This window comes from Oncorhynchus mykiss, chromosome 20 (genome assembly GCF_057628025.1).
Source record: "Oncorhynchus mykiss isolate SJ-2025 chromosome 20, ASM5762802v1, whole genome shotgun sequence".
Taxonomy (NCBI): domain Eukaryota; kingdom Metazoa; phylum Chordata; class Actinopteri; order Salmoniformes; family Salmonidae; genus Oncorhynchus; species Oncorhynchus mykiss.
The window spans coordinates 5,583,169-5,598,497 of record NC_143041.1 but is presented as its reverse complement, the minus strand read 5'-3'; the positions used below and the strand labels follow the sequence as shown (position 1 = coordinate 5,598,497).

General features: G+C 41.5%; 1 protein-coding gene across 1 annotated transcript in view; it reads left to right on the top strand.

Moving 5' to 3' along the window:
• LOC110498829 (cadherin-related family member 1a) overlaps positions 1-15,329 on the top strand; it is a 129,611-nt gene that overhangs the window by 46,326 nt on the left and 67,956 nt on the right. The window contains exon 11 of the mRNA XM_090212039.1: positions 7,862-8,065. Coding sequence (XP_090068165.1) covers positions 7,862-8,065 — 204 coding nt within the window. The remainder of the gene's footprint in view (positions 1-7,861; positions 8,066-15,329) is intronic.

Genomic DNA, 15,329 nt, shown 5'->3' with positions numbered 1-15,329 from the left:
TACAGTATATCCATCCTGCCCTGCCTATCTAAAGTCTTCAAAAGCCAACTTAATAAACAGATCACTGACCATTTCGAATCCCACTGTACCTTCTCCGATGTGCTTCCGAGCCGCTCACGGGTGCACCTCAGCCACGCTCAAGGTACTAAACAATATCATAACCGCCATCGATAAAAGACAGTACTGTGAAGCCGTCTTCATCGACCTGGCCAAGTTTTAAAACTCTGTCAATCACCGTATTCTTATCGGCAGACTCAATAGCCTTGGTTTTTCTGATGACTTTCTCGCCTGGTTCACCAACTACTTTGCAGACAGAGTTCAGTGTGTCAAATCGGAGGGCATGTTGTCCGGGCCTCTGGCAGTCTCTATGGGGTACCACAGGGTTCAATTCTTGGGCCAACTCTTTTCTCTGTATATCTCAATGATGTCGCTCTTGCTGCGGGCGATTCCCTGATCCCCCTCTGCACAGACGACACCATTCGGTATACCTCTGGCCCTTCCTTGGACACTGTGCTAACTAACCTCCAAACAAGCTTCAATGCCATACAGCACTCCTTCCGTGGCCTCAGACTGCTCTTAAACGCTAGTAAAACCAAATGCATGCTTTTCAACCGTTCACTGCCCGCACCCGCCCGCCCGACTAGCATCACCACCCTGGATGGTTACGACCTAGAATATGTGGACAACTATAAATACCTAGGTGTCTGGCCAAGACTGTAAACTCTCCTTCCAGACTCATATTAAACATCTCCAATCCAAAATCAAATCTAGAATCGGCTTTCTATTTTGCAACAAAGCCTTCTTCACTCACGCCGCCAAACTTACCCTCGTAAAACTGACTATCCTACTGATCCTCGATTTCGACAATGTCATCTACAATATAGCTTCCAACACTCTACTCAGCAAACTGGATGCAGTCTATCACAGTGCCATCCGTTTTGTTACCAAATCACCTTATACCACCCACCACTGCGACCTGTATGCTCTAGTCGGCTGGCCCTCGCTACATATTCGTCGCCAGACCCACTGGCTCCAGGTCATCTATAAGTCTATGCTAGGTAAAGCTCAGCCTTATCTCAGTTCACTGGTCACGATAACAACACCCACCCGTAGCATACGTTCCAGCAGGTATATCTCACTGATCATCCCCAAAGCCAACACCTCATTTGGCCGCCTTTCCTTTCAGTTCTCTGCTGCCAGTGACTGGAACGAATTGCAAAAATCGCTGAAGTTGGAGACTTAAATTTCCCTCACCAACTTTAAACATCAACTATCTGAGCAGCTAACCAATCACTGCAGCTGTATAGTCCATCTGTAAATAGCCCACCCAAGCTACATACCTCATCCCCATACTGTTTTTATTTTATTTACATTTCTGCTCTTTTGCACACCAGTACCTCTATTTGCACATCATCATCTGCTCATTTATCACTCCAGTGTTAATCTGCTAAATTGTAATTATTCGCTCCTATGGCCTATTTAATACCTACCTCCTCATGCCTTTTGCACACACTGTATATATACTTTTTCTTTTTTCTACTGTGTCATTGACTTTTGTGTTATTGGCTGTGTTTATTGTTTACTCCATGTGTAACTCTGTGTGTTTTTGTCTGTGTCACACTGCTTTGCTTTATCTTGGCTAAGTCGCAGTTAGAAATAAGAACTGGTGCTCAACTAGCCTACCTGGTTAAATAAAGGTGAATCTTAGTCCTGTATTGACTGGATCTTAGTCCTGTATTGACACTTTAGCTGTTGGATTGTTCATCGGAGGACATAGCGGGATTTCTTATAAACTTCAGATTAGAGTCCCGCTCCTTGAAAGCAGCAGCTCTAGCCTTTAGCTCAGTGCGGATGCTGCCTGTAATTCATAGCTTCTGGTTGGGGTATGTACATACGGTCACTGTTGGGGATGACATCATCAATGCACTTTTTGATGTAGCCAATGACAGATGTGGTGTAATCCTCATGCCATTGGAGGAATCCCGGAACATTTTCCAGTCTGTGCTAGCAAAACAGTCCTGTAGCCTAGCATGGAATCAGGAGGATGGAATTATGGTCAGATTTGCCAAATGGAGGGCAAGGGAGAGCTTTGTATGCGTCTCTGTGTGTGGAGTGTAGGTGGTCCAGAGTTATATTCCCTCTGGTTGCACATTTAATATGCTGATAGAAACTTGGTAAAACTGATTTAAGTTTCCTTGCATTAAAGTCCACTGCTAATGGAAGCGCCACCTCTGGGTGAACGTTTTCTTGTTTGCTTATGGCGGAATGCAGCTCATTCAATGCTATCTTAGTGCCAGCCTCTGACTGTTGTGGTATGTAAATAAATAGAAAAATATAGATAAACTCTCTCGGTATGTAGTGAGTTCTGCAGCATATCATGAGAAATTCTACCTCAGGCGAGCTATAGCTCGAGACTTCCTTAGAAATTGTGCACCAGCTGTTGTTTACAAAAATACCTAGACCGCCGCCCCTTATCTTACCAGACGCAGCTGTTATATTCTGCCGGTACATCATATAACCAGCCAGCATTATTTTGATATTGTCGACGTTCTGCCATGACTCTGTGACGCACACGATATTACAGTTTTTAATCTCTAAATCTCCAAATGGTCATAATCTTCCCAATAACTGGTTCATTTTATTGTTCAAAGATTGCATGTTTGCTAGCAGAATTGAGAGGAGTGGGGGTTTATTCGATTGCCTCCGACTTCTCTGAAGGCAGCCCGCTCTCCAGCCTCTCTTCCTCCGCCTCCTCTTCACGCAGATCACTGGGGTCTGAGCCTGTTCCCAAGGGAGCCATATATCCTCCTCCTCGTGCTCGTCAAAGTTGTGAAATAAGAAAAGGGATTCTGCTAGTTTGTGGTGAGTAATCGCAGTCCTGATGTCGAAGTTATTTTCGGTCATAAGAGACGATAGCGGCAACATTATCTACAAAAATAGTAAAAATAAGTTACAAACAATGCAGATAAAAAAATTAAAAACACAATTGGTTGGGGTCACGTAAAACATCTGCCTTCTGCTCCAGCGCCATCTTACAAATGAATGCTTATTCTATGTCAAAACCCATTATTTTTCCAATGTTAGATCTTATTTCTCCCCAGTAAGCTTCAATTGCGGGGCAGGACCAAAAGATATGAGAGTGATCCGCCCTTGATAAATAACTCAACGGACACACTAGAAAAGTTTAACCAAGTTTAATTCTTCCTAGAGGGTTGATACAGCTGTAATTCAGACACTTCCAAATGAAGTGAATTCCACCTGTCCAGATCATCATATATTTTCTTGTTGATGGAAACGTAATTCTTGTCATCAAGTTTGGGTGTAACTTTTAGAAGATTTACTCCAAGATATTTAATGGATGAAGAGGTCCACTGGAAGTTATACCTGCTCTTCAGCTCTTGCTGTGGGGTTTAATTATATAGTAGGTGTCACGGGATACTAGGAGTGGTGGGTTGGAATCAGGCGCAGAGAGCAGGGTTCAGTATATCGTGATTTTTATTCTCCGGCCAAAAAACGCAGTCCTGCATAGAACAGAACAGACCAAAACCAGGACCAAACAGTCCGGAGAATACACACATGAAAACCACAATCCAACAGAGTAACAAAAAACAATCCCGCACAAAACAAGGGCGGGACAACCTACTACATATAGGGAAGCTAATTAAACTAAAATACAAACAGGTGAAACTAATAAGACAAAATCAACAGACAAACGAAAAAGGGATCGGTAGCGGCTAGTAGGACGGTGACGACTACCGCCGAGCACCACCCGAACAGGCAGGGGAGCCAACTTCGGCGGAAGTCGTGACAGTAGGGCTTGGGTCTTGTGTACATTAACCACATACCCTGAATATGTTCCAAATGTTTGTAAAACATCCATCAATCGATGTACACTTGAACCTGGGTCTTTAATAATAAGATAACATCATCAACCAGCTTCATCAGGAATGGTTTTCCAACAGTCTTGAAGGAGTTCCCACATATGCTTTTTGGTTGCTTTTCCTTTACTCTGCTGTCCAACTCATCCCAAACCATCTCAATTGGGTTGAGGTTGCATGATAATAGAGGCCAGGTCATCTAATGCAGCACTCTATCACTCTCCTTGGTCTAATAGCCCTTACATAGCCTGGAGGTATGTTTTGGGTCATTGTCCTGTTGAAAAACAAATTATAGTCCTACTAATCACAGACCAGATGGATGGCGTATCGCTACAGAATGCTGTGGTAGCCATGCTGGTTAAGTATGCCTTGAATTCTAAATAAATTACAGAGAGTGTCACCAGCAAAGCACCCCCACAGCATCACACCTCCTCCTCCAAGCTTCACGGTGGGAACCGCACATGCAGAGATCATCCGACAATGTATCTAATGAGTTACCTGTAGACTTGGTCCAAACATTTCAAACAACGTTCCTAATCCAACCTTGGGTATCCTAAAACGTAAATAATCGATCAAATTTAAGAAGGAATATACTGTGTTCAATACCGGATAAATACATGACGCGCAATCCAGTTCACACGCACCAAACAGAAGAGTCCACTTGGCTTGACACTCACAAAGAACAGCCCTTAGTTCCTCATTTCTCAGGAACTAGGGGCTGAGTGGAGTGGAATCTAGTGGAAGCCATAGGAACTGCAACCAGGTTCCTATTAAATAGTGCTTCCCATAGAAAACCAATTGAAAACACAGTGAGCTTCCTGGGTGGTTTGTCCTCAGGGTTCTGCCTGCCAAATCAGTTCTGTTATACTCACAGACATAATTGTCACCGTTTTAGAAACTTTAGAGTGTTTTCTATCCAAATCTACCAGTTATAGGCATATCCTAGCATCTGGGCCTGAGTACCAGGCAGTTTACTTTGGGAACGCTTTTCATCCGGACGTGAAAATAGTGCCTTATATCCCTAAGAAGTTTTTAAACCAGTTTTATCCTTGTCATTCAAATATGCTATAATCTGCTCCATTCTTTTGTCTATTATTGATGCATACAGTTTATCACCCATGTTAAGAATTGTGATAGGTCTATAGGAACTGCATTCCTTCTTATCTTTACCCTCTTTAGGATTTCCAGATATTATGGCTTCTTTCCACAATGGTGGAAGATCCCCGTCCTGCAGAGTCCAGTTAAAACAGGCCAGAAGTAGATGTTAGTAGTTGTTATTTTATTTAACTAGGCAAGTCAGTTAAGAACAAATTCTTCTTTACAATGACGGCCTGAGGGGGCTGAGGGGCTGAGATTAAATATAAATACAGGACAAAACACACCTCACGACAAGAGAGACAACACTACATAAGGAGAGACCTAAGACGACAACATAGCAAGGCAGCAACACATGACAACACATCATGGTACGAAAACAACATGACAACAACATGGTAGCAACACAACATGGTAGCAGCACAAAACATGGTAAAAACATTATTGGGCAACAAACATGAATGTTCTCTGAAGGCTTTGAACAATTCTGAAAGGAAGCCTTCAGTGCCTGGAGATTTGTTTGTTTTTAGATTAGATATTGTATTATTAATTTCTTCAATGGTTATTTCTGAAGTAAGTCAATAATTTTGCTTTGTCCCAACTGAGGGGATATCAAGTGAGCTCAATAAATGCTCTATTGTCTGCCTTCTCTGGTTGCTTGTACATATTTGTACCATGATTCAAATGCATTCTGTATTTCATCCAATTTGCATGTAATCTTCTTTGATTTGGGGTCTTTTATTTTGACAAATGTATTCTGTGTTTGTTGTTTTCTGAGTCTCCGTGCTAGTCATTTTGTTGCCTTTATGCCTGCTGCATAATATTGTTGTTTCAGAAACCTGAGCTTTTTCTCTACTTCTTCACCGTAAATCTGGTACATTTTCTGTTATAACTTTTGAATCTCACATAATTTAAGAGGGTCTGTGAAATGAATATGATATTGTTCTAAGCTTCCCAATGATTCCTGTTTTTTCAGCAGTTTCTGTGCTTTAATCTTGAACTTGAGAGATGATGTGGTATATTCCCTATCTGACGTGAAAGTCGCGCCATAGATCAAGCAGTCCTAAATCCTGTAATATTCTATTGAACTATTTAGCAAGCAGACAAATTTTCCTAGTTTGATTTGTGCTGTCCAAATTTTCAGTTTAAAATCATGTTAAAATCCCCTCCACAGATAAGAGTGCCAGATGTTTCTGTGGCAATTAAATCAAACACCTTCCTAAAGAAGACCATGTCACTCCCCGGGGGGCATATATTCATTAAATAATTAAATAATAAAATTCATCAAGGAAAACCAAACACCTCTCATCACCCCGAGATTTATATATAAGCATGGTGGTGGCAGCATCAAGCTTATAGAGACATACCACAAGAGACTTGCAGCTGTAATTGCTACAAAAGGTGGCTCTACAAGGTTTTGACTACAGGGGGGTGAATAGTTATGCACACTCAAGTTTTCCGTTTTTTCGTCTTATTTCTTGTTTTTTTCACAGTAAAAACAAAGTCTTCAAAGTGGTAGGCATGTTGTGTAAATCAAATGATACAAGCCCCCAAAAAATATATTTTAATTCCAGGGTGTAAGGCAACAAAATAGGAAAAATGCCAAGGGGGTGAATAGTTTCGCATGCCACTGTAGCAAGATAGTTTACTGCTGTGGCCATTCACCTTAGCTTGGTACACAACATATGACTACAATGACTACAATCTGAACACACACAAATCTGATTTGGTCAATTGTAACTTGCTGTTTGGACAGTCTTTATTCAAAAACAAAACTGGTTTGATTATTAAGGCCTTTTGAACTTCTTGCGACTAGCAAACCCGTATCCGGGAGCGTAATCATAGCCTCAAACGCATTAGCAAAACGCAACTTTTCCTATTCATGAAAATCGCAAATGAAATGAAATAAATATATTGAAACACAAGCTTAGCCTTTTGTTAACAACACTGTCATCTCAGATTTTCAAAATATGCGTTACAGCCAACGCTAGACAAGCATTTGTGTAAGTTTAGCATGGCATAATGCTATGCTAGGCTCTGTTGGCAGCAGGCAACATTTTCACAAAAATAAGAAAAGCAACCAAATTAAATAATTTACCTTTGAAGAACTGCAGATGCTTTCACTCAGGAGACTCCCAGTTAGATAGCAAATGTTCCTTTTTTCAAAAAAGAATATTTTTGTAGGCGAAATAGCTCCCGTTTGTTCGTCAGTTTTGGCTGAGAAATCGACCGAAAAATACTTAAACTATAACGCCAAACTTTTTTCAAAATTTGCTATCGACAGAAACACGGCAAACGTTGTTTAGGATCCATCCTCAAGGTGTTTTTAACATAAATATTCGATAATATATCCGTCAAGGCAATTGTTTTCTCATAAGAAGTGATTGGAAAATGGCTTCCTCAGTATTTTACGTGAGATTTTCTCCGGGAGACACCATGTGACCACTCGCCAAATATGGTCCCTTACGGCCATTCTCCAATGGAAATGCCTAAAAAGACGTCACAATGCTGTAGACAGCTTGGGGAAAACGTAAGCTCATTCGTAGCTCATTCACAGCCATATAAGGAGTCATTGGCTTGAGGCGGTTTCAAAGAATGCGGCACTTCCTGATTGGATTTTTATCTGGGTTTCGCCTGTAACATCAGTTCTGTGGCACTCACAGACAATATCTTTGCAGTTTTGGAAACGTCAGAGTGTTTTCTTTCCAAAGCTGTCAATTATATGCATAGTCGAGCATCTTTTCGTGACACAATATCTTGTTTAAAACGGGAACGTTTTTCATTCAAAAATTAAAATAGCACCCCCTATGTCCAACTGGTTAAGGGTTCAAACCAGGTTCAGACTTCATGGTATGATACGGGTCTAATAATCATCTCTCTCTGTCCAGGCCTCTGAGGTCAGCCCTGAGGGGAACCTTATGGACTATGGGTTCACCACGGTCGTTATCCGGGTGGTAGACCTAAACAACCACCCCCCCACCTTCTATGGGGAGAATGGACCGCAGAACATGTTTGAGATGACCATGTACGAACACCCTCCAGAGGGAGAAATCATCCGTGGTCTGAAGATCACGGTCAATGATTCTGATCAGGTGAGTTTTTCATAGCGTTCACTTATGGGCCGACACCAAGGAATTGAACATTCCTTTATTTGAAGTCTACATAAAGAAATTATAACACATCCATAAGCAGTATGAACATTTTATAAACGCTTATGTTAACCACCGCAAGTTTAAATCTAGAAACATTACTCTGACATACATCAAATAAAACTTCCAACAGTTCTATTGATCACTAGAGTTGAATTCATCAAATTAATAAACATTTATGTTTTTTAAGACAGCAGCATCATACTAGGAAGTAATTATTAGTGGCTTGCAAAAGCAGCCACACTTTATATATTGCACAACATCTTTTTTACTTTTTGTTATTATTAATGGGGCTTGCGAAGCAAGAATCCCCACTTTAAATCATCGACATACTTAATCTTCTTATTATTATTCTGGAATGCTACTTCTTTTAACCTCTCTAGGGTAAGGGGCAGCATTCTGAATTTTGGATGAAAAGCATGCCCAAATTAAATGGCATGCTACTCGGGCCCAGAAGATATGATATACATATACTGGTAGATTTGGATAGAAAACACTCTAAATTTTCCAAAACTGTTAAAATAGTGTCTGTTAGTATAACAGAACTGATTTAGCAGGCAAAAATCCATTCAGGAAGTAGTTTTTGTTTGGTTTTGTAGTTTTCTATTCAATGCCATTACAGTATCCATTGACTTAGAACTCTATTTGCAGTTCCTATGCCTTCCACTAGATTCAGGCTTGTATTCTTATAAATGAGACCAGTCTGAATGAGTGGACCCTAACGTGACACAGAGTTTTTTCAGGCGCATGTGCATTTCCTGTTTACCTTTTATATTGACGACATTATTGTCCGTTTGAAATAGAGATAATTTAGGCTAAAAAAACAACCTGAGGATTGAATATAAACATCGTTTGACCTGTTTCTATGAACTTTACGAATACAATTTGGATTTTTTTGTCTGATTGTTTTGACTGAGTTTGAGCCTGTGGATTACTGAAGAAAACACGCTAACATAATCTGAGGTTTTTGGATATAGAGAGACTTCATCGAACAAAAGGGACATTTATTGAGTAAATTAATATTTTCTGATTGCCACCATATGGAGATCATCAAAGGTAAGGGATTCATTTTATCTCTATTTCTGAGTTTTGTAACACTTCTGCTCGGCTGGTTACTGTCAACTGGGCTATGTTCTGGGATAGGTATGCTTTCGCCGAAAAGCATTTTAGAAATATGACACTGTGGTTGGTTTAACTAGAAGTTAATCTTTAAACCTATGTAAAATATGTTTTGTTTTCTGAATTTTTATAATGAGCATTTCTGTAATTGAATTTGGCGCTCTGCAACCTCACTGGATGTTGGCCAGATGAAACGCTAGCGTCTCACATACCCTAGAGAGGTTAAACATTTTAAACCAGAAACGCCATTCAAAGGTTAAAAATGGGCTGGATTGAGTTGATTACATCTTTAATACTTTTTAAACTACACTGAAAATATAGATAAGTACAACATGCAACAGTTACAGTCATTTTAACCTGTCTAGGACAGGTTCCGCTAGCGGAAACACTAACCAACAGCCAATGAAATTGCAGGGCGCCAAATACAAATAAACAGAAATCTCATAAATCAAATATCTCAAACATACAAGTATTAGGCACCATTTAAAATAGAAAATTCTCGTTAATCCAGCCACAGTGTCCGATTTCAAAAATGCTTTACAGCTAAAGCGCCACAAACGATTATGTTATGTCACCACCAACTCACAGAAAAACCCAGCCATTTTTCCAGCCAAAGAGAGGAGTCACAAAAAGCACAAATAGAGATAAAATTAATCACTAACCTTTGATGATCTTCATCAAATGACACTCATAGGACTTCATGTTACACAATACATGTATGTTTTGTTCGGTAAAGTTCATATTTATATCCAAAAATCTTATTTTACATTGGCGTGTTATGTTCAGTAGTTCCAAAACATGCAGTGATATTGCAGAGAGCCACATGAATTCAGAGAAATAGTCATTATTAATGTTGATGAAAATTCAAGTGTTTTTCATAGAACTTTTTAATGCCACCGCTGTGTAAGATTTAAAAAAAACTTTACGGAAAAGGCATAATCTGGGAACGGCGCTCAGAGCCCAAAACAGCCAAAATAAATATCCGCTATGTTGCGCAGTCAACATTAGTCATAAATAGCACTATAAATATTAACTTACCTTTGATGATCTTCATCAGAATGCACTCCCAGGAATCGCAGTTCCACAATAAATGCTTGTTTTGTTCAATAATGTCCATCATTTATGTCCATTTATGTCCAAATAGCTTCTTTTGTTAGGGCGTTTGGTAAACAAATCCAAAATTACGTTCAGGTCCAGTCGGACGAAAATTTCAAAAAGTTATATTACAGGTCAAAGAAACTTGTCAAACTAAGTTTTGAATCAATCTTTAAGATGTTTTTATCATAAATGTTCAATAATGTTCCAACTGGAAAATTCTATTCTCTGTAGAAAAGCAATGGAACTAGAAATACCTCTCATGTGAAATGCGCGTGACTGAGAACGAGGCTGCTGGCAGACCCCTTAGTCAAACAGCTCCCATCCAGCCCCCCTTCACATGAGAAGCCTGGAACAACGGTTGACATCTAGTGGAAGCCTTAGGAAGTTCAACATTACCCATATCCCACTGTCTCATTCGACCCCCCTTCACATTAGTCATCAGACAAAGCTCTATTGACTGTTGACGTCTAGTGGAAGGCGTAGGAAGTAAAAACTCATCCATATTTCGCTGTAATTTCAATGAGAGCTTGGTTGAAAATCTGCCACCCCCAGAAAAATACAAACAGGAAGTGGAATTTCTCAGGTTTTTGCCTGCAAAATGAGTTCTGTTATACTAACAGACATAATTCAAACAGTTTTAGAAACTTCAGAGTGTTTTCTATCCAATACTAATAATAATATGCATATATTAGCAACTGAGACTGAGGAGCTGGCCGTTTACAATGGGCACCTTTTCATCCAAGCTACTCAATACTGCCCCTGCAGCCATAAAAAGTTAAATAAATTCATTAGGTCCTAATCTATGGATTTCACATCACTGGGTAAAAAGATATGCATCTGTTGATCACAGATACTGTATCTTAAAAAAAGTAAGGGCGTGGATTAGAAACCCAGTCACTATATGGTGTGAACTGCATTTGTCTCATGCAGAGCAAGACATCTCCTTTCATAAACACACTTTTGATTGTGACCTGTGGAATGTTGTTTCACTCCTCTTCAATGTCGATCCAGAGCATCCCAAACGTGCTCAATGGGTGACATCTCTGGTAAGTATGCAGGCCATGGAACAACTGAGACATTTTCAGCTTCCAAGAATGGTGTACAGATCCTTGCGACGTGGGGCCGTGCATTACCATGCTGAAACATGAGGTGATGGCGGTGGATGAATGGCACGGCAATGGGCCTCAGGATCTCGTCACGGTATCTCTGTGCATTCAAAGTGCCATCGATAAAATGCAATTGTGTCATTGTCCGTAGCTTATACCTGCCCATACCATAACTGTCTGCCATCTGCCCGGTACAGTTGAAAAAGGGATTAATCTGTGCCAGTGGCCATCGAAGGTGAGCACTTGCTCACTGAAGTCGATTACGACTCTGAACTGCAGTCAGGTCAAGACACTGTTGAGGACGACGACCACGTAGGTGAGGTTCCCTGAGATGGTTTCTGACAGTTTGTGCAAAAATTAATCAGTTGTGCAAACCCCCAGTTTCATCAGCTGTCTGTTTGGCTGTTCTCAGACGATCCAGCAGGTGAAGAAGCTGGATGTTGAGGTCCTGAGCTGGTTACACACGGTTTTGAGGCCGGTTGGACGTACTGCAAAATTATCTTAACGACGTTGGAGGCGGCTTATGTTAGAGTAATGAACATTCAAATTATCTGGCAAAAGCTCTGGCCACAATTACTGAACACAACCACACAACTACAGACCATGAGTACTGATCACAGCTACTGACCACACAACTACTAAACAACACAACTAAATAACACAACCACCAACCTCTGACCACAACCACAAAATTACTGACCACAATTATTGAACGCTACAGACCACAATACGACCACAGCTACCAACCACAACCACACGGCTACTGACAACAACCACGGAACTACTGACCACAACTACTGACCACAACCATGAAACTGACCACAACTACAGAACCACACAACTACAAACCAAAACTACTGACCACAACTACTGACCACAACCACAGAATTACTGACCACAAAACTACTGAACCACACAATTAATAACCAAAACAACTGTTGACCACAACTAATGGCCACAACGACTGCTCTGGTCTGCACTAGCTCTGGTCCAGCTCTGGTCTTGGGCGTAGCTAGCTAGCTCTGATTAGCACTAGCTTTGGTTGCGTGTTGGTGGCAGGGAAGTCAGGCGCAGGAGAACGAACTTGGTATAAACGGAGTCGTTTAAGAAGTGCTGACCAAACTCCAAAAAACTAAATATATACAATAACAAAGTGGGTACAAAAACCCGTCCCACACCAACACATACTAGCACAATCACATACAATAAAACAATATCCGACATGGACATGGGGGGAAACAGAGGATTAAATACACAACATGTTATTGATGAGATTGGAACCGGGTGTGAAGCAAGACAAGACAAAACCAATGGAAAATAAAAAATGGATCAGTGCTGACTACACTGAGAGGGACCAACTTCGACGGAAAATTGGTCAAAAAATGTGATCTGATCTTCCTTTAGTTTACAACAATAGACAAAACACGGTGTGCTTAAACTACAAATAACCCACAAATAATTGTATTTTTGTTGTCTATATTGAATACATAATTTAAACATTCACAATGTAGGTTGGAAAAAGTATGTGAACCCCTAGACTAACGACTTCTCCAAAAGCTAATTGGAGTCAGGGGTCAGCTAACCTGAAGTCCAATCAATGAGACGAGATTGTAGATGTTGGTTAGAGCTGCACTGCAATATAATAAACACTCACAAAATGTGAGTTTGCTATTCACATGAAGAATTGCCTGATGTGAACCATGCCTTGAACAAAAGAGATCCTAAATAAAGCATAAATCTTGATAAAAGCCTTGATGTTCATCAGTAAGACAAAAAAAAAGACAAATTGTTTATAAATGGAGAAAGTTCAGCACTGTTGCTACTCTCCCACAGCGCAGAATGCACCAGTGAGGTTAGGCAGAATCCTAGTGTAGTTATCCAGCCTGGGGGAGTGGTACCAAGGCTGTGCACCAGAGCTCCAGTGCTCCCCCACAGCCTGTCCATCAGGTGCCTCTTCCTAACACCAAGCCTCCTGGAGGTCTCCCCAGCCTGGTGGGTCCTGTGGCAGCCCCACGCACCAGGCTGTCTCTCTGTCTCCTCCCTACAGGTGCTTCGGGCTGTCCTGAGCTGCTAGAGACTCCCGTCTGTCCTGAGCTGCTAGAGTCTCCTGTCTGTCCTGAGCTGCTAGAGTCTCCCGTCTGTCCTGAGCTGCTAGAGTCTCCCGTCTGTCCTGAGCTGCTAGAGTCTCCCGTCTGTCCTGAGCTGCTAGAGTCTCCCGTCTGTCCTGAGCTGCTAGAGTCTCCCGTCTGTCCTGAGCCGCTAGACTCTCCCATCTGTCCTGAGCCGCCAGAGTCTCCCGTCTGTCCTGAGCAGCCTGAGCCGCCAGTCTGTCCTGAGCCGCCAGAGCCGCCAGTCTGTCCTGAGCCGCCAGAGCCGCCAGTCTGTCCTGAGCCGCCAGAGCCGTCAGTCTGTCCTGAGCTGCCAGAGCCGCCAGTCTGTCCTGAGCCGCCAGAGCCGCCAGTCTGTCCAGAGCCGCCAGTCTGTCCTGAGCCGCCAGAGCCGTCAGTCAGCCAGGACCGTCAGTCAACCAGGACCTGCCAGAGCCGTCAGTCAGCCAGGAGCTGCCTGACCACAACCACACAACTACTGACTACAACCACTGCCCACAAGTACTGACCAAAAACGATTGACCACAGCAGCACAACTAATGGCTATAACTACTGACCACTACTGACCATAACTAATGACCACAACCACTGACAGAAATCACTGGCCAAAAACGATTGACCACACTAGCACGACTCATGGATATAACTACTGACCACACCTACTTACTAAAAATACTGACATATACTGACCAAAACTAATGACCACAACTACTGACTACCAATGACCACACAACTAATGACCACAACTACTGACCATGACCACACAACTATTGACCACATTTACTGATCAGAACCACACACCTACTGACCACAACCACACAATGACTGACTACACAATTACTGACCAAAACTACTTACTTACTTATTTACTGACTTTATTGTCCCCATGGGGAAATGTTGTTGCAGTGTCATGTACACATTTAAAGTGCCGTTTAAATACAAAACAAAATTGACAATACAACTTTCATAACAGTTACGCACCAATAGTAAGAAATAATAAAAGTAAAACATAAAATAAAAAAGAAGAAAAGACTAGCCTGGCCTTACGGGGTCAATGGGAACATTCGCCCGAGCTATTTAGGAGGGATATCACACCTGGCACAAATGATTGTCTCGTTCTATTTTTCCTGCTGAGGAGTGCCCTATACCTGCGCCCAGATGGGAGTAATTCAAAGTCCAGGTACAGGGGGTGACTTGGGTCTAAAATGATTTTGTGAGCCTTACGGAGGGCCCTGACCTTAAAGATCTCATCCAGGCCTGTCTGTTTGACTCCAAGTACCTTGCTTGCTGTGGTAATAATCCTTCTCAGCATGTTTCTCTGACTGACAGTGGCATTGCCAAACCAACAAACAATACAAAAAGTTAAAATACTCTCAAAAAATAATTTGTAAAACAGAGTCAGTATAGTACAGTCTATATTAGTAGAACCCAACTTTTTTAGAAAGTACAGTCTCTGTGGCTCTTTTTGTAGATCAGGTCTGTACATTTACTCCACTGAAGCTTATTGTCCAAAAGGACACCCAGATATTTATATTCCTCTACAATTTCTATATTCTATATTGTACGCTTCCTGAAGTCTATGCACATCTCTTTGGTATTTTTGGTATTGAGGACCAAGTGTGATTCCTCACACCACTCTAAAAAGTAATCTAGGACCGGGCCATGATGTTCCTCATCATCATGCAACAGGCTGATCAAGGCAGTGTCATCAGCGAACTTAACGAGGTGTCTGTCAGTATGGGAACTAGTACAACTATTAGTGTACAAGATGTACAG